Below are 24918 nucleotides of genomic sequence, written 5' to 3'. Positions count from 1 at the left end.
TACTCATAAAAACTTTGTTGCCTTTCAAATTTTTGCAATAACTGCATTTTTACACAATGTTTTAAAATTAAGTTTAGTAGTTACAAATATTTAATTTGGAAGTTGTGAAAAAAAAAATCTGGATTTATTTTATACTAGCTGCATTGCCCCACTCTGCACAGCCTAAATTGAAAATAACAGTTATGTCAAAGGGCACGTGTTCGACAAGCAGGCATGAACAAAAAAAAAATCTAAAATTTCCTGACAGATTGAGAAAAAATAACCAAAAAGGAAAATTTTTAAATCCCCCAATTACAAGAAAATCCTCAAGACAAAAGCAAGAATTTTATTTGTTCAGTCGAGAAAAAAATACCAACAGATATTTCTTCTCTGATTTTATTCAGGCTAATCAAAACTGAGCTCGTTGCAGACGATAAATTTCCAATTTAATATTAATGTTCCTTTACTTAAAAATGCTCATAACTTTTCTCCTAGTGATTTTATAGCCTTGGTGATTTTGAAATCCAAAGGAAGTTAATCTACTTCAGGAGTATTTTTCTCAGACTTTAAAATGAGACCGAAATCTAGACAATTGGTGAATTATTTTGGGTAAAAAGAGCCATTTAACGTCATTTTCGGGTGGCAAATTCAAACGGTTTGGTACTTTTGGGGCGTTTAAAAACCCTCCTACATTCCTTCTCGGGTGCCCAAGTACCTCCCTGCCAAATGTGGCTGAGATCTGACTTAAACTGGATTTGTGTAGGAAACATAAAACCACATACGTATATATTCTCTGTTTTATTTGTATATATTATTTTTAATGCTGTTGCTAATAAATAATGTGCATGTGCATTGGAGATTTCACTTTAAATATGCCAATTTTATGTTTAGCACTCCATCTAAAGCTCAAAGAATTGGTGGTGTGTTTATTCAAATTGCTCCTCTTGTGAAAAAAATTCACTCACAATATTGTGCTAATCATCCAAAAACGGTTGCTGTGATTGAAAAACATAAGTAAGACTTATTTTTTGTTATTTTAACTAATGAAATACTTAAGGCCTAGTTTTTTGTGTTTACTTATTTGATTTTATTATTTAGTTCTTCATTGGGCTTCCAGCTTTTTCCAAGAAAGTAGTTCCTAAAACAATGTGTTTAAAATGTTTCATGTTCTGATCAGCAATTTATTCTAAAATCAGACTTGCATGTTGGTTCTATTTTCAGAATATTGGGGGGGGGGGGATTATTAAGTATATAGTACATAGTCAAAATAACTATTTTACTCAAATATATTTTGTAATCCATATGAAATGTTGTTTATTTCCAAAATTGTTCTTAGCATAAGCAAAACTGTTCAGAACATTTCATGGTGGGGATTGTTATAATAGTGCCATAAAAATAAATTTAATTCTCCAGAAATGATTTTTTTTGAATATAAATTTTAAAATAAAGAAAACTCATTTGCAGTTGCTCCATTATGTTGTTTAAATGTTATGGTCTTATTATTTTGTTGCTTTGCTCAGAGATATTCTTCAAAAATTCATGGAAGAGCATGGTGCAAATCCTCCCGGAATTTTAACATTGACAACTGGTCTCAGTAGGCCGTTCAGAAGATTAGAAAAATATCCAGCTCTTTTGCAAGAACTACAAAGGCATACTCAAGTAATTGGTTTTTTATAATTGGATAGACGTTTTAAATTCTTACTGCAAACTGTTTATATTCTCATTTTAACTGTATACTCTCTATTTTGGAAATATATTCATGAATAGAATATTATTTTATTTAGTGCTTTAAACTAACTGCTCCTAGTGGTTATACACCAAGTGTTCGTTTTATGTGTTTAATTTTTTGCCGTATAAATATTGAATATATTTTTATATACATTTATTTATGACCATTTTTATGCACTGAAAATTTAAAAAATATTTATACACTCCACTCATGTTAAAAAATCAGGTGTAGATTTTTCTAGATCCATGAACTAATTTCATTGCTGTAAGAAAAAATAATTATAAAAATTGCCCTTTTCAATGTTGTATAGGTTTCTTATTTATTTTATTTATTTATTTATTCATTTTTAAATTTTCAAGTGAAAAAAATTGTTTTCATAAAACAAAAAGTTGTACACATGAGGGCTGAAACTTAAATAACAACTCAGTAGAAGATGTAAATCTACTGCAAGATTTTGAAGCATTGCTTTCATTCTTCTTGAACTGCACTACAGCTTGAAAGAGACCAAGACCGTGTTGACAAGCAGTTACTTTTATTTTGAAGTTGTTAAATGGGAGTAGATAAATATTTTAACGAATATTTTACTGGGATTGTAATCAAATGCAGTGCTGAAACTAAAGAGTTTATAAAAAATAATAGTACCTTTTCTCATGGGCATACAGGCATTGTTCAAGGACCCCCAAAGCAGTCCTTTTTTTTTAAATTGATATTTTATCTTTGGGGGGGGGGATCAGCAAAAATCTGAATTTTTCCAAAGTTTACAATATTTTTATTTATATTATTTTAATGTGTTTTGTTTTTCATTGCTAGTATTTTAATTATATTATTATATTGTCTGTAATGTATTTCTACCATAGCCTCTACAAAGATAGGGCTGGGTGGACTTCGGGCCCTGGAATGGGTCTAGGGTCATGGTACATAATTTATTTATTCAATTTTACAATATTAGCCCTATAGAGAAACTTTAACTAGAAATAGATGTTTAGAATATTTTTATTTATTAAACTGGGTCTTCTTCTTCTTCAGCAGCACTACAGCCTGGTGTTACAGCTTGAAGTTTATTGTAGATTTTAACTAAGAGTGATTTGTAAAAATATTGTTAATGATTTTTATTGTTGTTGGGAAATGATGAACTGAAAGTTACAACTAATCTTGTCTGTAATTATCCTTCAAACTTGACAAACTCAGACAGCTTAGCTGATTGTACACATAAAGAGCGTCCACAGAATTATATTCCAAAGAGTAAGAGATCCAATGAAAGTTCTAAACTACATTTACCAAAAAAATCTCCAGACTATTTTCATAAGTCTGTGTACTGCGTTGAAACTTTTTTGTACCATTCCAGTCCCGGGCTGAGATGTACAACAGGCAAAAATCACCTTAACCATTTGTCACTTCTGTTGATATAGAATGAGTTGGCCAAAACGCTTGAATTTTCTGATCTGATTTACCTTTTTAGTCACAATAATGCCTGTACTATCATTATTCAGTAGTGTTATTGTAACTAGTGTTTTTGTGGCAAGCAGATAATAAGGAACTATTGTAACTGATCTTAATTTTTATTTCAATACTAGTACTGTAATTAAAACAATGTAAATTAAGCTTATAAAATAGTTTTTTCACTTAAAATCTCTATGTTCAGTATGAATTACTATATAATACTTTTATTAGTAAACACACTATTTGTGCTATTATACATTAACTCTTTGCTGCAGAAAGGTCACTAATACAGGAATCAATGCCCATAATTAAATGTAGGGGCCATGATTTCTACTGAGAATATATAAGAAATATGGTGGCCAAATATTTTTTGTAATCTTTAGGCAAATAATGAAAATGTTGTGCAGTGAGTACTTAGTATTTTGTATTGCTGTATCCTCTGAATTATATGTGCAATACTGTTAGTAGTTTATCAATATTATTAAGAAAAGACTAAGGAGCCTAATTAAATGGGTAGAAATCTCTGTTTTGAATGGAATTAATGTAAAAAAGAAATATTTATGCTCTCAAATTGTGTAGATGAACTTTTATGTAACACGATGAAGGAGGCCCAGAAATTGATCATGTTCTGCGGCTCCAATCATGATCAGAGCCTGAGTACAAGATTGCCAGTTATTTGTTTCAAATCTTTCTCATCAATCCCTTGCTTCATTATGTAACATTAGTGTGTCTTGGACTTAGTGAAATGTTAAATGCAACTTCATTCTTAAAATAAAAAAACAGTTTTGAAGTTCATTTGTTTTGCATGGATGACTGAATTCTTCAAAACATTTAACAAATTCAAGAGTCCCCTAGAAAAATTTAATTCCTCTGAGAGACTTTAGGTAACAATATTTCTTGAATATATGTCCTAATATTTTATTTTTGTAATGAGAAAATAAAAATATTTTGTACTCCTAGGAAAATCACATAGATAGGGGTGATACTCAAAGGGCAGCTTCTTTGTTTCGTGATCTTGCGGTAAGTGCATCATTCTACTCTGTTTTATTTCCTCTAAATTGTTACATGAAATCAATTGATTTTTCATTTTATTGTTATTAATATAGGCTACCTGTGCAAGTATCAGGCGACAAAAGGAAATGGAACTGGAAATAATGTCTGGAAATATTAGAGGCTGGGAGGGTGAAGTAAGTTACGCCGATTTTTTACTATATACAATCATTAAGTATGCATAAATTGGTAACCTGACAAATGCTTTTTCTGACATTATATATAAAATATTAGTAGTGAAATTTTGAACTAAAACAATTGTCATTTGTGGAAAAGGCAAGGTTATCGGGTGCAAGTTAAATGGATTAAATTTTTGTGGGGAAAGCAGGACAAGGGGTCATTGTTTTAAGCTATTTAAATCTCAGGCTAACTTGGAAATCAGGAAAAACTACTACTTTAGCAGGGTCGTGGGCACTTGGAATAGCTTACCGGAAGAGACGGTAATGAGCAAGGGGGTGGATAGCTTTAAGAGGGCCATTGATCTTCATTGGGGTCTAATTAATTGACTAGGACCAGCCTAGCTGGGCCCAGAGCCTGTTGCTGGTCGTCACATTTGTATTTGTATAAGTTATGAGCACTGTCAAAAACAATTAGACAAGTTCAAGAAAAATGGAATTAAGTTTGAAAAACGAACTTTTGAGTAATAAAAGTAATATAAAAATGAACTTTTTGTGAATAGGAAAAACCAGGACACTGGGACAAAAAATATATAAATCAAGAAACTTGTAGACTTTGATTCTATAAGAAAAATTTATAGTGGATTTGTAATGCAACTTAAGGGTATGATCTTCTAAGGCACAAAAATTGTCTTTATCATTTAAAGTTTTTGAAGTAATATAAAAAAAAAGGAAATATAAATTTTTGTCTCATTGTACCTCAAGCATGGAGTACAATGAGATAGCATACGAGGCACAGTGAAACAGCGTATAGTGAGTGAGATACAATATGTTTAATGTTTAAAATCAAAACTAAATCACAATGAACAAAAGATTCAAGTTTCATTTTACACCTAAAAATTAAAAATTCAAACCACAAAAAAAAAATTGATTGTGCTTTGCACCATTTCGTTTCGTAGTAGTTGTTAACAGTAATTTATTTTTTAAAAAATTTTACCGTACAGATGCAACATCTGGTACAGATGGTCAAATAATAACTTTGAAAATGGTTTTACTTTGACACAAAAAACTAATGTACAAGTCCCCCTTGTTATCAGCTACCTTTAAAACATTGCAAACGTAAAAAAAAAAATCTGTTTGATGCCAAATTATAAGAGAACAAAGTCTCCTTCAAGTAGCACATGATCTAGCTCTTCAAACTCAGTAGATTTGCTCATGTCACAATGGTCTCACAAAATTATCAGATTTGTCCTTAATCATCAGTTGTGTCATATTAGCCTACATTTTCTCTATATTTTTCAACATTTTTTTAAATCATTATTTCTCTGGCCCGTTTGTTTTTTTCTTCTGAGATGTGTTTTCTAGGCAAATGATACTTTACCCTTTTTTCACCCTTTCTTCATTACCAAACTTTTCTCACTCCAGCCTTTTGGTAACATTTCGGATGAAACTGTTTAGCGCCATTTTATGGTGACCAAAAATATCTCAGCATCTGGCGACGATATCTCTGTAACGAAAATTAATATCATATCGTTTTACAAAGTAAGGAAAGAATGGGGGAGCATCATCGAAGGTACCCCGAAACGACTTTCGCAAATTCGGTAAAATCGCACCAAGAGCCACAATGATTGAAATTTTCCGAAATAACTAAAGCAAGTATAAGGGGATTACGAGCGCAGCTACTTTTTTTTAATCACTTCGTACTTCATTAGCCATACAGAGAAGGTTTTAGACTCCATGTTAAAAAAAAGTATCAACAAATTAATCTTTTTAAACATGAGAAGATTAAATTCATGTTTTTTAAATTTGTATATGCTTAAATATAGTGCTTTCGTTTCTAAATCAATACTACTTTGTTCTTTATACTTATTGCTATTTTAGTTTTATGGGTAAGGAAGAAACTCGATTTTTAATCACGTCAAAAAGATGTGTTTTAAATTCTTTCACTTAAAACAGAAAACAAAAGCAAGTAACGGTTTTTTCTAATAATTATTACTGACCCAGGCAACGCCGGGTATTTTTGCTAGTAATTAACTATATAAGTAGATCAATCAGTTAATTTTTATTTATAAAATAAAATCTTATGAATTGATGCATGCAAGAGTCGAAAAATAAACATTGCTTACCTGAAATCAGAAAAATAACAATCATTTGATGACAGAAGCTGCAAATTCATATCCCAGAATCCACTCAGCTAATTGCTGCAGATTCATGGGTACCTTGAACCATTTACCAATTTTAATTAAAAAATTGCTTTGTCTTTATACACCAAGTCTCACTGCCCCAGTCTCCCCTAATGAGACGAAAACAGAAGCTGAATATTTTTCTTATAACAAGATTATTTATTTAACAACTTCTTGGATCATATTTTTGAAATTTAAAAAAAAATCAAGAATTTTCTTTAAAAAGTGCCAGAGTTTAAGGTCTTCTGAATTCCGGGATCTTGGATTTAAATTTGATACTATGTTTTCATCATTTAATTAAACACATATTTTCCCCATGCTGTGACCTTTGTATTTTCTTTCAGGCAATTCATACATTAGGAAACATTGTTCATGTGGGACCAGTTACAGTATTAACGGAGGACAAGCAAAAGCGGGATCGACATTTTGTCATGTTTCCTGAGACTTTAGTTATTTTATCTATTAGTACGAGGATGAGTGCCTTTGTATATGAGGTATATCTTTACGAACAAATTCTTTCTATTGTTTCTTTATTTTACCCACCTTCCAGAGGTGTTGAAATTGTTGACTGAAATGCTTTAAAATTATTCATGTTCAATATTTTTAAAACCTTGATGATAGCACAATACCAATGTTCTGAATCACTGTTTCTTTCTTTTTCTTTTTGAATATTCATAATAACCGGTAATACATAGGCAGCTGGTGCACGAAAAAAGTGGGGGTTCAAAAGAAGTGTAGGGGTTAGGGAACATGGCCCCTAAGGGGTTGTTTTTTTCTTAATAAAATTGGGCTGTATTACTTACTGACTTTTAATATTACTGATTTTATAACTTCTAAAAAAGTAGAATATGGCATCGAAAATTGGGGCAAATAGTCACCGCAGACCCTTCCATTCTAAATTTCCATTCTTATGAAATAAGATGAGATGAAATAAATCAAACCACCCTATAAAAAATCATTTTTTAATGGGTCTTTAATTTTTTTTTAACTTTGAAAAGTGAGAGGGCGAGTCTCCTTTACCCTTGGAAGAGAGGGGGGCGTTGCCCCCCAACCCCACTCCCGGTACGAGCCGCCTATGCTGTAATAGATGTTCCTCCAATGGATTAAATTCAAAAGAGCCCATATTTATTATTCTATAAACAAGATATGAGCTGTCTACATGAAGGTGTAAATTGAGAACGGTTGATAGTCTATTATTTTCAAATTGAATGTGTTAAAATTAACAAGCACTTACATTATATGTTTCAAGCGCAAATATTTAAATATCATTGAAACTCAGTAAGAACATCTTTTTGGTAGCATCTTACATTTTTCAGTTGAATGATACGATTATTTAAAATGCTAACATTCATATAATTATACATATTATTTAAACCAAAAATAGAAAGCAAATTGTTTGACTGAACTGAATAGTGGGTAAAATTACTAAATATATATATAATAACATCTAATAAATACTACTATTAGTGAAAGACATGTAATTAATTTTTTATTTTTTGTTTTGGATGTTTTCTAACTAAGAGATATTTTTAATGCCTCTACGAGCATTTTTCATGCATTGAGAATTGAAAATGCGACATAAAAATTGTGTGGAGCTTGTTTTGGCATTTTGTGTTTAAAATGAAATTCAGGGTTTTGGAAAGGGGAGGGGAAATGCAATTAGAATTTTTAAGAAAAAGGATCTTTCAATAAAAGTGGGTAGATGCTGAAGTGGAGTAAAACAAGTTGTGTGTAAAGTGTTGCCAAAATTCTTTATTTAAAAAGACCATCTATGCCATTTTGTATGGAATATAACATTGTTTAAATATCTACCATGGCTTCTCATGGTGCGCTGATCTGAGTGATCCATTTTCAATGACTGTGCATAGATCCGGGAGTGATGGCCTTGACTTTAAGGGTATCTATCGGGGCTACAGCTTATTTGAATAGGCCTGTGACTTCAAGAAATCCCATAAGAAAAGTCTAGCTGTGTCAAACTGCATGATATTGGACCAATTCACATTATTCTGAGCGACATACCTTCAAATCGTTCTTTCAGAATGCATCAGGGCATAGCACCATCCTGATGGAAACACATGTCATTTATGTCCATTTCGCTCAGTTTGGGCCAAAAGAAATCAATTATCATTATTCTGTAGCGCTCACTGTTGATGGTGATGGCCTTACCAATGTCGTTTTCAAAAAAAATAAGTATGAACCAAACGCACCTCCCTCCCAAAATCCCCACCAAACAGTAACTCTTTGTGAAATCATTGCCACCTGGTGAACCTCCTTTGTTTTGACATCGTCCCATATACGGCTGTGGAAAACTGCTGCATTTGCCGTAAAATGGGCCCACACGCACAAACACTCATTTTGATACTAAAGTCAATCAAAATTATCATATGGAAATTTTACTCAATCCTGTAACTTGCCACATGGTGCTTTGCCATCTGTGATCTAAAAATAAATAATAGATTGTACAGATGCCACTAAAACAACGGTTGCCACATGTTGGTAACATCACACCAATTGAAAAATCATTTATTACATTTGAATGTTATATTATGTTTTAAAAATATCAAACATTCTCATTGTTGAAAACCGAAATAATACATATCTCTTCTTCTCCTGCCGTCTTCCATTTCACCCTTAGAAAGTTACGTTTTTTTTTTAATTATTTTTTTTTTAAATGACTCACCTTTCCAGTTTGTGTATATTCCTCCAAAATGAATTCCACACCTCTAAAAATATCAAGGAGTATATTCACTTCTTGGGAAATCCCTAGCTGTAAATCTGACTGCACTTATTGCTGGTTTCAATACTTTCTATTCACAGCTTGAAAATTTGCTTGTTCTCCCATGAAATCTACTTTTTTGTTGTTGCTATAAAAAAAACTTTTTCCAATAAGTTCAATTTTGTCTTAAAGGAATAATGTGTCGATGTAGCTATCATTACTTATGAATATTCATAAATTAACTATCAGTTTTTTGTGATACATTATTTCTTGTGATACATGAAGGGGGGAAAACTACACAATACAAAGTTTAAAAAAAGCTCAACTCCAAATCATCAATGTTTTGGAGTTGTTTTATTGATGTTGCTACCTTTTATTGTATATGTTTTAGAGCATTATGGATTACATTAAACATCAGTTGCCATTTACTTAGCTGCATTTTCTGAAAAATAAAATTTAAACAAAATTCATTGTTTGTATGTTTAATTTGCTCTCTTCCTTTTAAGGGAAAACTTCCTTTATCAGGTATTGTGATACGAAAATTGGAATCATCTGAAGATTACCAACATGCTTTTGAAGTGTCAGGTAAACAAATTTTACGTGAATCTATCCTTATAGTAAGTTCATATTCTAACTAGAATGAGTGAATGTTTCTGACATGTTCAATTTGTTCTTGTTCTTTATGTCTAATATTATAAATTACTTAATGAAATAACGAAAAAACAACATTTTTTTTCCTTAAATCAAGAACTTGAAAAGTAATGGTCTTATTTCAGTTATTTCTTGAGAATTTTAAAGTAAAATTGTTAGAGATATTTCACTGCTTTTTAAGCCACAGTCAAACCTGTCTATCTCAAAAGTTGTTTCTCAAAAAAGAAAAAAAAAACTGCATGTCTTGATTTTTTTCAATTTCTCAATAATTTTGATGAATTTGTCATGCTTTTCCCCATTTTCTCGAATACTTTTTCTGCTAAACCTCTACTTCTCAAAAATAAAATTTCGTCACCATGCAAATTTACAGTATTGTATTCCGCAATTATGTATAATTGTGCTGTATTAAATTAATTTTATTCCATATATTATATTTTGACTTGGTTTGTTTAAAATGTAAGCATTGCTAGAACAACTCTTAGTTGCAGGATAAAAAATATGCTTTAAAACCTAGATATTTTGAACACCTGCTTTTCTTCAATTTTTTTCTTGTCCCCTCGATTTTTGAAATAGACAGGAATGTACACTGAATGTGAGCTTATTACTTTAAACACTTTTATATATGTTGCCTTGCCTTCAATCTTCGAGTCGAACTGAACCATTGCTTTGGTCACTTGTCTGATCAGTGCTAATTCTATATTAGTTACCTTTTTTTTTTTTTGGTACTCATGGATTTTAAGTTATTTTGCAAGTATAAATGAAACAACAAGCGCCAAATAAAATTTCCGAATGATTTTATTTTAAGAAGCACTCCACCACTTAGAGGTAATCATATTTTTGAAACATTAGAGAGAAAATAATACTTACTTAAATTTCTATCAATGGAAAGTAAACAAAAATTACACCACCAGCGCAGTCATTCCATCCGAAGACTGCAGTTTCGTCCTTTTTAGCACTCATTAGCCCGGTATAGGAAGTAACTGAGCTGGAGGCAAAACACCTCTTAAGGGAGCCAAGAGAGTCAAACAAACTGGTAGCTAATGTAGAATTAGCACACCAGATGAGTGAAATTACTTGACCCTACTTTGGTAACTTACTGTAAAATACCATGCTTTGCCATCAACCTTTGAGTTGAACCACACCATTGCTGTGGTCACTCATCTGGTGTGCTAATTCTAAATTAGCTACCAGTTTGTTTGACTCTCCTTAAGAGGTTTTCCACCTCCAGCTCAGGTGCTTCCTATTCCGGGCTGATGAGTGCTAATAAACAGGAAACTGCAGTCCTCGGATGGAATGACTGAGCTGGCGGTGTATTTTACAAAAAAGAGTATATTTCTTACTTCATGGTTTTAATTATAAAATATTTATATATTTATTGAATTTCTTCTTCTAATGTCAGTAACTTATCCTGATTTTTTTTTTAATTTAAATCCACAATGTCTGAATTACATGAAAAGTTCATTTGTCCTGTGTTTTTACTGTCTTTCTTAATGTACAGTAGTGGACAAAATTGTGGAAACCTCTCAGAAAAAGTTGATTTTAATGTTTTGATGTTTAACAACACCACTTGTTTTTGTACCAATACTGTAAAGTTATATATCATCGGAAAGATAATTAAATCAAGATTGTGAAGCAATAACGTTTTTCTAATTATCTATATTATGTCAAGAGTTTTAGCCAAATAACCAAAAGAAAGAAGCACAGCTTGCTCACGTTTGCAGGAAGTAAGCATTCTTTCATATGAATGTAGCCAATGAGCATGATTGTTTACAGAGCCTCTCAGATGCTATCTTGTTTTGGAGATGTGCCGACTGACCGCAGAATATTCAGTAGCATCCTTAGCAATTGCTATAAAGCTGGGTTTTTTTTTGTTTTGTGATTTTTGATTTACTAGTGTGCGTGTGGGAAATGTAATGAGAAAATAATTAATACATAATTTAGGAAATGGCGCAAAGGGTTGACTGATCACCTAGGAAGCGACGTAAAATACTAACATTAAGTGAACAAGGCTACAACCATGAAGAAATTAGAAGAAATATTGGGGGAAACATAACCAATGGAGGAATTTCTAAATTTTTTAAGAGATACAACGAGATTCAGACTTTAGAAAATCAGGCTGGTAAGGGCAGAAAAAGATGCAAAACAGCAACATGATAGAAGAATTAAGAGACTATGCCTAAATGACAGAAAAAAATCATCTTGAAATATACAAGATGAAATGCTGCAATGCAACTTGACACTGTTCAACAAGGACTGTTCGACGCAGACTGCATGAATTTGGTCTAAATGCCATAATTCCAAGAAAATAACCATTTTTATCTCTAAAACAAAGGCTAAAAAGATTAAATTGGGCTAAAGCCCACGTTAACTGGACAATAGAACAATGGGACAGCATAATTTGGACTGATGAGACCAAAATCTCCCTGTTTGGTAGTGATAGCATAAAATACGTATGGAGAAGAATTGGAGAAGATGTCCATCCTGAGTGCATTGCACCTGCTGTGAAACACCCAGTTAGTATTATGATTTGGGGTTGTATGACATCAAGAGGTGTGGGCAGAATTGGTGTCATTGGTGGGAATATAAATGCCTAAAGATTACACAAATGAAATACTAGGTCCCAAGCTGCTGCCTTCTGCAAGTGATCTTTTGCAAAATAATGAAGCATTTATATTTCAACAGGACTCTGCTCCATGCCATGTTGCTGGTGTGTGTAAGAAGTGGTTTCAAGATAATCATATTCAACTGCTGGAATGGCCTGGAAATAGCCCAGACCAAAACCCAAATCAAAAATCTCTGGAGCCAGCCAAAGAAGCTTGTTCGACAGAAGCAACCTAGTAATAAAACCCAATTAATAGAAGCAATACTTCAATCTTGGTTTCATGTTATAACAGCTGCTGAACTAAAGAACTTAGTTCACTCCATGGGAAAGCGCTATAAGGCTGTAATTAAGGATAAAGGTTATCCAACTGAATATTAACTGGAATGATGAAAATTTTCGCACACCTTGATTTCTCTATGTATGTCACTTTTCTTCCCTATTAATGCTGTTCTATTGAAAAACCAGTCTTAAATATTATTTATTTACAATCCTGATTAATTTGTCTTTACAATTATGTATAATTTTATAGTATTGGTACAATAGTATATAGTATTGGTGTTATTAATCGCCAAACCACTAAAATCTACTTTTTTCAAAAGGCTTCCACAATTTTGTCTACTACTGTATGTGTTTTTTTTTTTTTTTTTTTTTTTGTGAAATTTATTCAATTATTTTATTTCCAGGGCATATGATACAACGTTTTATAGTTGTATGTTCCACGCCAGATGCTCTGAATCAGTGGCTAAATGTTTTGCAGAACTATAAAGTAAAGTGTCTTAGTCCCTCTCCCAATTCTTCATTTGTATCCTTATCCCACCCAAGTCCATCTCATGCAGCTCAGTTGAAAGTTTCGCCAACTACAAATAATCCACTGCTAAGTCAGGTAAATTTTCATTTGATTTTTAGCAACATTTTTCCTAGTTAGTTTCACCAATATCTATTTCATCAAATGTCAAATTTAAACCTATCCTCTCGTATTTGTACTATATTTTCTAATTTATATTTTAAGCTACATAACTCTTTATTCTTGTAATTATTTTTCATAAAAGGAATTTACTATAACTTTAACTTCAACAACTATAGCTAAATTAAATAATGTTAAGTAAGCACTTGTAAGTATTTAAGTTATTATACAAAGAATTTTTTTTTTCTTTAAGAACTGCAGTGTTAAATCTGTCAGCTCCTGTATATGATTTGTTTGTAAAGAGTACTTTCTCATGTGTAACATTAAGAAAACCTAAGATTTAAAAAAATAACTTTTTTATTTATAGCTCAAAATATTCACAAACGATGAAATAATATGATGGATTAATAAATAAAAATAAGCTCTCAAATAAATTACAATTTTAATCATAATATAAGTTAAGTTTAGCCATATTTCTAAAGATGTATAATTTCCAGAAACTTTAAAGTGGTGCATTTTTTTCTGGCCAAAAAAAAAATTGATTTTTTACAAATTAAAATGTATTTAATAGCCATATTTTCTGAGAAAATATAAAAATGAAACTGAAAAATGCATGCAATCTGTGTTGCTAACAAAAATCCTTTTTTTTTTTTAATTAGAGATTTTAAACAAAACGTTGCTCTTTTAGTTTTATTTTGTTTTGGAGTTTGTTACATGCAGTTTTTGCAGTTCAGTACATATATACACGCACATTAAATGTCAATATACTTTTAGTTAAACATTTCTTCTAATTAACACTATTAACAATCTAAATCTGTTCTGTGTATACGTTTACAGGGTTGATAAGAAAAATAGAAAATAATACTTAGGTGTACTGGGAACAGCTTGCATTAACAAAGTTAGTGCTTTCATGTAGGATACTGACTGGCGCATAAAGAAGTATTTAAAACAAAAGAAGCATTAGAAAACGGGTATTATAAATTTACGAATACATTATTTTGTACCATAAATTTCAAAATTTTCAATTTTTCCTGAGTGAAAATACATAATAAAATAAATCTTTTTGGGGGCAAAACTTCCCCCCCCCCCCCGAATTTTTTTTTATTTCTCTTCTAACCATTCCGATCTCTACATATTTCCAATAACAGGAAACAATTGTAGATTTTGTCTAAAAAGTTTTGTAAGATGCTCTTAAAGTAATATTTTCCCTTTGATTTGAAATGGTGATTTTTTTCCTCTTTTAGAGTTCCAGAAGTATATCACCTGATGATAAACCAAACAATTCCAGCCGCATAACTGCAGCTGCTCGTCAAGTAACAAAAAAGGTTTGGCCAAATTGGAATTTGAGACCCCATCCACCTATGAGAGCTAGCCTCACAACACAGAGTGAAGTCAAACTGAGAAGAAGCAATAGCTGTAAAAAAGAAAGAGGTAAATAATGTTTATTATGAAGCACCACTTATTGTTTATTTCTTGAACTCTCTTGGCAGGAACTAAAATTATTGTTGCAAAATATCAACGTGTATTGTGTCATATTTACCATATAAGTATACATAATTTGCTAAGCTTGTTGGTTTCCTGCAAATCTTATGGATTACAAAGTTCTTGTTTTTGCAGATTTTTGTTACTCTAATCATTCAGTTTTAATATCCTTAGCAATTTTGCTAAATCTACTGCAGATAAGCTATTTCAAAGGTCATGTTTATCAATCATGACGCTTTTGCAATGACACCATGTCTTGCTTGTCAACATCATGATGTCAAGTGATTGGGGTGTCTTTTAAAAAACATGTAATAAAAAGGTTTTAGATAATCATGCAACTGAAAACTCCTCTACTTTTGAACTTCTGTATGTTCAGAATGTACCACCATACAATGCAGTTAATTGAGAATCTTGGAAAAAAAAATCCTCCCCCCCCCCTCAAACACGTCTCATATTTTTGCTTTAATTAATTTCACTACATTGTTTACTTTAGTTTTATTCTGGATGAAAAGGTGATTTTGGGGTATAGATTATAATATGGGTATAGATTTGGGTATAGATAGGGGTGATTTTTGTAGTTTGATAGAATAAATTATGTGCTTTTTTATTTTTTAAATGAATGAGAAAAAATAGTTTCACCCCCCCCCCCCCCATAGGAAACTTGTTTTTGTGATACAAATTGCTCTAAAAGTGATGAAATTTTTCTAAAATGAGTATCATGGAAAAATTGTTTTCACGTTGAATAGAATGATCCAACCGGTTGAGAAACATTGATTTAGGTAGACAGCTTAGACTGTAAAATGTCATGCAGAAATTGTAACAAATCACTGTTCAAATTACTTCAAATTATGATTGTATTTCTGTGAATTTTCATTAGTTTCTTTTTTACTCTATCTATATAGGGCATGAATCAGAAGGGGACATACCAATACAATACTTAATGGAAACCTTTGGAACTTATGATCGAGCTAGAAACACTACTTCTTCTGGTAATGGTCAATTTATTTTTGAAACTATATATATATATATATATATATATATATATATATATATATATATATATATATATATATACAGTAAACTCTCAATTATTGGTGGTTGGATTATCCGTGGGCCTCTTCACTACTTTTTAACGTTCATTAAATGTTTTTTAAACTTATGATTGTGTAAATGTTCCTATTCAGCTTTTACATGTGTATATTTTTTACATTCAGTGTTAGTAGATGCAATGTAGCTATGTTTTTAGCTATAATATGAATGTATGTGTGAGTTTATGCACATTTTTTAGCTATTGTATGTAGCAGTATCTTTCTTATCTATTATTCAGGTTATCCACGATTTTTGATTATCCACAGTTACTGTGCCACTCTATTCCACAGATAATCGGGAATTTACTGTATATATATATATATATATATATATATATATATATATATATATATATACATTTACATGCAGAGTTAACATTAATTATGTAGAACTGTTGGGACAAAGGCAGATCTGATTAATAAAAATCTCAAATAACTGGACAAATTTAAAAACAACCTGTAGCAACGTTTTCTTTTTTTTTTTTTTCAGTAACTTTTCCTTCAAACATTTTATAGGCAAAGTACTAGCAATTGTAGTGCTGCATGTTACAAATGGCATGTTTAGAAGTTATTTTTTTAACTTAAATATAAAAATTTTAAGTAGTAGTATACATAGAAATTGTGATATATAATACACTGCACAGTCCATGATTTAAAAAAAATTTTGGAGTACAGCAAAAAATAGAAAAGAAGCAAAGATATGCATGGGTCTTTGATTAACCCAGTTAATTAAAAATCCAGTATATTAACTTTTAAAATCTGAGTATATCTACATTATTTCCATCTTTTTAAATAATGAAATTTCTTCACATAGCAACAGCCAGTGCTCCTCCCAGATTAAATTTTGAAGAAGATAAAGTTTTAATTGAAGATATGGATGGTGATTGTACAGAAGTAAAAGAAAAGTAAGCTTTCACATTTATTTAAAAATTTATGCATTCATTTAATTTTAATTATTTAAAATGATAGTTATTAGTTTGTCTTAAATTATTTACATAAGTTCCTGTTTTATGGTATTTAAAATGCTATATTTTAACATATTTAATTATAATTGTATTACATGTTTTTAATGTTTGTTTTTTGTTGTGTGTAGTGTGTTCATGTGCATTTTGTATGTGGGAAAACTGTGTGATAAACATAAGATGCATTTTGTTCTTTTGTGCACATTAGGTTAAATGTTGTACTGAAAGTAAAGCATTGTTTCACCACCCTGTGAAACACTGAAATTTAAAATTCAGAAAGGAATAAAATATGATTTTTCCTTTTTCCCAAGTATGTTCTATTTGGTTACTGGTGCTTATAATGTTTTCTTACCTGAATTTTTCCACCCTATATCATCCATTCCCCTATTTATTTATAATCTGGCATAAATGTGGAAAAAACTTTTAGTTTTTAAAAGCGTAGTCTCATAAATCAAATTACAGTGAAGCATCGTTTATATATTTTTGAAGGAACTGTGAAAAAAGCGTAGAAAAAATTGTATAATGGGTTAATGTGTATTAGACTCTGCAGGGACCAATTTTAAAAATGTATAGTTGATAAAAACGGATAAAAGATAAATTTATAAACGGTGCTTCACTGTATGAGCTAAATGTTCCATGACTACCTTAGGCTAGAAGGCAAAAAGAACTGCTGAAAGATATAGGCTAGTGAGAAAATAAAATACATATTGTATTGGCCCTGTTTAAAATTATTTCACTGGCAGAAATGTGCACTTCTGTATTTTACAATGGTAACTCTATACATCAGTAACTTTGTATTCATTACACCAGTGTTCTAGACTTAATTTTGCTTTTAAAGGTTTCTTAAAAAAATATTTTGCTATGATTGTTCAACCTTTTGCTTTGTTCCTGAAGAACTTTGGAAAGTCCTGAAGCCATTATTTCTGTATCTATTGAAAAAAATTTTGACAACCCTGATCTTCAGTAAAATGTCTAATAATTGAAGGATATGTGCAGAGCTGCCAACTGCTACTAAAAAATCGTAGTTTCTACGAATTACAGCTTTAAACTACGATGCTACGAAAGCAGGTCCAAAAACTACGATTTTCGGATTTTTTATTTTTTAATCCCAAAAACACACACAAAAAAAAAAGAAAAAGAAAAAAAGCAGCATGAAATCTAAAACGGTAAGTTCAGAAAATCAAACTTCTGCACTTGTGCTGATGGTCTCCGTGCAACAAGCATTGCTCTTCGAAAGGTTTTAGATCACGACGATGATCCAGTCATTGAATTTTCGGCTGAAAGCAGAAAAACTGAAAAAAATTCCATGAAGAATATAATTTTTTTTTTAAATTCAGTATCAATATTTTCTGTATCATACTTGAAAGTAGTGAAGTATCATTGTTTTTGTTCTTTATAGTGTTGAAAATTCATCACTGTTTAAATCAGTAGCAGTGACAACTCCTCCCCCCCCCCCCTGCAAAATGCTGCTACAATTTTGGATTTTCAAAAGTTGGCAGCTCTGGATACGTGTCATATACATCCCTGTTACTGAAGTGTTCAATAAAATGGGAAATGTCATTTACCTTAGCTTCCAAACACCCTCTTCCTTTCAACTCTGATTTTACTTTGAGTAAAAATAAATAAATATATATTTATGATTAAAAGCAAAACTTTTATTCTATAACATTCCAGTTCACTCATATGTATCTGTGATGTATTTTAATCTATTATTACTTTTTTCACATGATGTGAAAACCTGTGTTACCATGATATGTTAGACCTGTGATGTCATCATAGGTCTAAAAATAGTCACTCTATCCGGCAGATAAAATGTATACTTAGGTGATTAGATAAAATTTCTAACCAGCCACTAATAAAGTATCCAATTGGCAAAAGACCATTTTTACTTTGTCTATAATTTATCTTTTAGATACATTGTGCTCCATTTCCTCTACTGATAAAACAAGCCATAGTTTTCTTCAAAATTCTTTATCTGAAAATGCTTCAAATTTTTTAAAAGCATAATGTTGAAGAAAGATTAATTTTTAAATTTGTTTTTTCCTACTTTATAAAAGAAATGTGCATAAAACCTAGATACAGGTCTCATATGCCATTACTTTTCTCTGTGCCCTATCTTTTGGTATAGTGCCATAAAATTAGAGTAAAGCACCATTGATACGTTTTTGAAGGGACTGTATGAAAAAAGCATACAAATGAAAAAAAATAGGTATAGGTTAATGTGTATTAGACTCTGCAGGGACCAATTTAAAAAACGTATAATTGATAAAAGCGTATGAAAGAGAAACGTATAAACGGGGTACTTCACTGTACCTCAATTTTTTATTTTGAAAGATATATCCTAGATGTGAAGTTACTACAATAAACTCCGGATTATACATGGAATTGTGTGGCACAAGTGTCGCGGTTTATAACAATCCTGGATAAACCACAAAAAGACTAAAATGAGGGACAACAAAAGGTAAAAATTATTCTTCCTCAAAAACATGGCTGTATTGATACATAGTACTTTGTACAGTGAAAATATATGCAATACAGTAAAAATGTTTTTTATTTTTGTGCAATAGAACTTAGCATCAATAAAGAACAAGGGCATGTACAATGATGAAAGCAAAAAAAAATATATATATAAATAAATAAATAAAACAAATACAAATATAAGTGTCCTTACACTTTTCCGAGGAAAGAAAAACAGCCATTGGTTTTTCCTTTCTGTGAAAATACATGTCTCTGATTTTTGAATGACTCGCGGAAAATCCGCCCCACGGATAATCAGGAGCTCACTGTACGAATGATTTTAAAAAGTGGCTACAAGCCACCGGTAACTGCCTACTCTCCTGATTCGTACAAGAGACTCCAGAACTTTATCAAAAGTCATGTAAGAAATTCCCCCAAAATTTTACTTTTTTATTGTTTTACATTTTTCAAGGATAAAAAATCTTAATGATAAAATTATAACCAAATGTAAGTTATCTGGGTCATGTCTCCAACTCTAACTCTCTCATGTCCTTGAAGTTCTGCTTTGTGGGTCAAATATATATGTTTTATTCATTTCTAAAATTTGAAAAACCTAGACTCAATCAAATTTTTGTCAGAAATTCCATTTACACAAAATCTTCCTAAGCTTCCCTTTGAAATGTTAGCAGCTATGCTATTATTGACTTGTCATTTATATACTTTTTTTTTCTTTTTTACAAATTGCATTAACATTTTTTTTAATGTTATTTGTATTATAAAGTGAACTGTTGTATTTTAAGGACTCTGGTTGACACAGTATACATGCTTCGTGATCAAGTGCAGGAATTGAAATTGGTATGCAGTTTTCTTTTTATTCATTTCTTTAAATGATGTATATTTCATTTTGTACTCTTTTAACTCCTTCCACATCAGCCAAGCACATTCTCTTATCAGACAAGCAAAGTACTGCCATAGTCTACCGCGAATGAGTACCGAATATCAATCATGTTTAAAAATTGAACCATTGACATATTTTGTAGTAAATTACCGCCCTAAAGCCAGGGCTAAGGCAGAAATACTTAAAATACACCGCCAGCTCAATTATTCCATCCGAGGACTGCAGTTTCATGCTTTTTAGCACTCATCAGCCCAGAATAGGAATCACATGAGCTGGAGGCGAAAAATCTCTTAAGGGACCCAAGAGAGCCAAACAAACTGGTAGCTAATGCAGAATTAGCAAACCAGATGAGCGACCGCAGCAATGGTGCGGTTCAACTCAAAGATTGATGGCAAAGCTAAGGTATTTTGTAGTAAGTTATTGACATATACCTGAACAATTTTGAACCTATTGAAACATCGATATAGACCTTAAGGATATAGTCTTTTTTTTTTTTAATTGTGTTGAATTTTAAAACCTAATAGTGAAATTATTTTTTAAATATGTGGGGGAAAAGTGTTATTAATCAAGATAAAATTTCAACTACTTTATTAATCTGTTATAGCTCTGTCTAATATTACAAATTTGCCAGTGGTTTTTGTTAGTAGTTAAACATCTTCTTTGAAAATATCTTTAAAAATATTGCTTAAAACAAATAAAAAGCATAGCTAAATTTTACCTCACATTAATTTTACTTGTGAAGTTTTATCTTGACTTATATACACAATAAAGACATTTCTATGAATCAAAGAGTGGTAAGAGAATGCTTCATACATTAATATTTGAATATTTTGTATCAATTAAAAATTTGTTGTTTTCATTCATACTTATATTTTGTTTTATTTTTATAACTAATTGGTATTGACCGATTACATATTCAAAAGTTGGCTGAGAGTTGAGTGCTAGTAAATTGGCTGAGTACTGCATTATATACCAGATACTTAGCTTGAAATACAAAGCCCCCACCTGAACTTTTGCAATCAATCTTTCTTTTCAAATCATGTTCTGTAATCTGTAGACAAATTATAAAAAACCCTGAAATCCAGTTACAACTAAGACCAATACAACGAAGTATCTGCTTCAACAAAATTAATTTTCAGTCCTGATTTAATTTTCCTTGCATTGCTTGAATTCCATTACAATGAACAAAATTTGCTTTTCTTTGAAGTACTAGAGAGTAAATCAATTTAATGTGAACGAAAACTGCTCAAATATCTTCCATATATGATTTATCTATATCAGGGCTAAAAAAATCTTTTAAACTTTTACATATCCTGCCGGACATGTTTGTCTAAAAAATACATGCCCGAATAAAAATTTTACATGCTCAGTTTTTTTATTGTATAATAACAGAAATATTTGAATTTGTCGTATAGCATTAATCAGACAAAAAATTTAACAGCTTTATATCTGAAACAAGAATTATTTCAATATAAAACAGAAGTAGAAGTTTAAATAAATAGTACATTATAAGTTGCCATTAAAATTACCAATACTCAATTAAAAAATTATAATAATTACATGTTCAGCCGTGCATGTAAGGGTAAAAGATTCACCCCTAGTCGGAATTTTTCATGCCCCGGGCATGTCGGGCAATAAATTTTTGAGCAATGATTTATATAGAGATGTACTGCCATGGGCAGGTAAATGGTAGTATCTGCATAAATAAGTTTTTGAGAAATTTGCAGAAATGTGTGTTGGATTCAATACTAACAACAGAGAAATGTTGAAATGAGACGTTTTTTCGCGCCTTTTTTCAGCAGAAACCAAATAAGCAAGCTTGTACAGTAAAGCTAAGGTATGTCAGATGACAAGTATGCAAAGAAATGAAAAATGAAAAATTTGCTATTACTGCACTTTACCTGCCCACGGCAGTATACTACATACATGTTACGATAATTTAATTAGCTTAGCTTAGAAGAGTGATTAATGTATTTTTAATTTTAAAAAGTAGCAGGATGTACCATTGGTAAATTTATGGCGCTGAAAGAGTTAAAATTCATATTTTCTGTAATGATATTGTTTATTTCATGTAGGAAATATCATCTCTTCACAAGTCTTTGAATGATGAAAGGCAAGCTAGACAGAAGCTGGAAGTTTTAATCAAAAAACACATTCTTCCAAGTCAAGAAAACCACATTGCAATGAATTTAGAAGGGTGATTAATGTATTTTAATTAAAATCTTTTTAGAATGCAAAAATGCTCAGGGATGTTAGGCAGTAGCAACTATATCATGAATCAACCTATTATCTGTGATGTAGAATTTAATCTCTGTTAACTATATCAGTTGTTAAAATATTTTAAAAAATAAATAGATACCTATTTATGTGACATTGAAAATATATATTGATCTTTATATGCGCTCAAATTTTAATCTTACTATCTTTTAAAACTATATAATTATAAAAATATAGAATGTGATACATTCTAACAATGCTGTTAGTTATTTCTAATCTAACGTAAAAGCCATTTATGACTCGTTATTGCACATAAAGTTCATGTTCTTAAGTACAGGTTAGTGATAAATATATTGTTGTTGTATAGTTTTCAAATTTAACTGATAATATATTGAATTTTAAAACTTTTAACTGTGTTAAGTGATTTGTTATGAACTATTGCAAAAATACATGTTGTATTCTTACATGTGTTATCTTTAAAAAAAAATTATTGCTTTGCAATATTTTAATTAAAAAAAAAAATAGTGCAATAAATTTAGAGCAAAGAATTGTCAAGATTCTTTTTAATGAACTTGTTGAAATCATTGCTTTAAGTATGAAAAAGTCCATCAATCATTATATAATCATTTATCATTATTTATCACCCTGAGTTCATGGTAAAAATGTAAAGTTTTAAAACTTTCCCATATGAAATATTTACATTTTTAAGTTTTTTTTTTTTTTTTTTTTTGTTATGAATTGAAGAATGATGTAAGATATAATCATAAATATTTCTGTATTTGTATAAAGTTGCATAACATTAATTGTATATTTATGAATTTCATGCTGTGTTTTGTAAAAAGTAAAAACATTAACATTTCATTATTGTGTAAATATAATTGTACCACTCATGTTATGTAATTTAGAATCGAATACTTGTTCTTTTTTTAAAAAATATTTAAACTTAAAAGAGATTTCAAATTTAATAAAGTCATATTTTAACCTCTTTTTAAATTTGATAGAAATCTATGTAAAAAATTTTAATGGCATGTTCATTGTTCAATTCAATCATAGTACAAAATTTCTTTCGAGTTTGTATCCTTTGTTTATTACTGCTTGTAAATTAAAATAAATAAATTATATTCTTTTGTCTACATGGTTTATGTATTTAATGTATATGTGCATTGAATCAGGTTGGGAATTATGAACCAGGTCTTATGCATTATCATCATCTTATTTGCAAGGAATCATTTCAGTATCAAGTTTGTGACAGTCCACATTGTACTTTAAAATTAATAACATAATAATAATACGACTAATGACATCTGAATACCCTGTGTAAACATATCATGAGTAAAATCCAGGTTTTTTAGGGGCTCTGACACTCATTTATTTAAAAGACTATATATTATTTTCCATTAAAAAAATCTTTAATCACTTTCAAAAAGAATTAAAAATAATAAGCTCATTAAAAGAAATAAATTATAGCAACAAAAAAAATTGTGTTTTTCCCCTGTTGCCAAAAAATAAATATGTACTTTCAAAAATAAAATAAAAACACAAAACAAAATCGTCTGCACTTATCTTTAAGTTAAAACATCAAGGACTCCAAATTTCTCGCCAAAAACTGAACATAATTTAAAACTTTGAGTGAAAATAAAAATAAATCACATCAACAATAATTATTTCACAGTAAAGACCTGCTACAGCTGCAGAGTCAGAGCCACCTCATTTTTGGGTTAAGGGGTCAGAGTCGGGGAGTTGAAGGTTTTTAATTCAGACTCGGAGTTGAGAGAGAGAGAGAAATCGGTCATTTTCTTTTAAGTCCGTAACTCTGATAATGTTTGTGGAGTCGGACTTAAATCGAGATAAAGAAGCCGAAGTCAAAGGCTTAACATTTCTAAGACTCGGAGTCGTCATTTTTCCTCCGTGTCTATAAATTTTTGCCGAAGCTATGGAGTCAGAGTCTAATTTTTGTGTGTAGGAGTAGAATGCCCTGAAATTTTTGGAGTCAGAGTGAGAAGTTGGTCATCAAGGGCTATTTCCAACAAAAAATTTTTGAAGCAATCCCGACTTTAAGTTCGGGATCTATATTGACTTTCAGTTTCCTTGTAGTTGCTAATATTAAGGAAATTGAACTGTTTCAAAATTGAACGGAAAATTGTTCAGATCAAAAAGATATTTTCTATATATGGTCTTCATCAAGACCTTTTTATAATAAAAGTTTGCTTGAAGTAAATTTGCCTCCAAGTGTGGGATTTATATTTGCCGTGAATTTCCCCGTAGGCTCTAATGTTAAGTTTTTTAACAGTTCAAAATTGAACAAAAAAAATGTTCAAATGAAAAAGTGAACTATGGGTATGAGGTGTCCTCGCTGAGATCTTTCAAAAAAAAAAAAAGTTTTTTCAAATCGGACTCTTCATTCAAAAGTTATTGGGGGGGGGGGGACAGACAGACCAGCAGCT

At 30.7% G+C, this 24918-nt stretch overlaps 1 protein-coding gene across 2 annotated transcripts in view; it reads left to right on the top strand.

Moving 5' to 3' along the window:
* The window catches only part of LOC129222224 (rho guanine nucleotide exchange factor 7-like), a 31646-nt gene extending 8041 nt beyond the window's left edge, over positions 1 to 23605 (top strand). Inside the window, exons 7-18 of one of the 2 annotated variants that reach the window (XM_054856705.1) lie at positions 871 to 993; positions 1500 to 1638; positions 4109 to 4168; positions 4255 to 4335; positions 6842 to 6991; positions 9720 to 9798; positions 13150 to 13349; positions 14615 to 14801; positions 15755 to 15841; positions 16755 to 16845; positions 20160 to 20214; positions 22333 to 23605. In XM_054856705.1, coding sequence (XP_054712680.1) covers positions 871 to 993; positions 1500 to 1638; positions 4109 to 4168; positions 4255 to 4335; positions 6842 to 6991; positions 9720 to 9798; positions 13150 to 13349; positions 14615 to 14801; positions 15755 to 15841; positions 16755 to 16845; positions 20160 to 20214; positions 22333 to 22458 — 1378 coding nt within the window. In that variant the 3' untranslated portion in view covers positions 22459 to 23605. The remainder of the gene's footprint in view (positions 1 to 870; positions 994 to 1499; positions 1639 to 4108; positions 4169 to 4254; positions 4336 to 6841; positions 6992 to 9719; positions 9799 to 13149; positions 13350 to 14614; positions 14802 to 15754; positions 15842 to 16754; positions 16846 to 20159; positions 20215 to 22332) is intronic. The other variant, XM_054856704.1, reaches the window with a different exon arrangement.
* Positions 23606 to 24918: the final 1313 nt, after the last annotated feature.

Source organism: Uloborus diversus, chromosome 5 (assembly GCF_026930045.1).
Source record: "Uloborus diversus isolate 005 chromosome 5, Udiv.v.3.1, whole genome shotgun sequence".
Classification (NCBI taxonomy): domain Eukaryota; kingdom Metazoa; phylum Arthropoda; class Arachnida; order Araneae; family Uloboridae; genus Uloborus; species Uloborus diversus.
The sequence above is the reverse complement of the archived record's forward strand: the minus strand, read 5'-3'. Positions and strand labels throughout refer to the sequence as shown.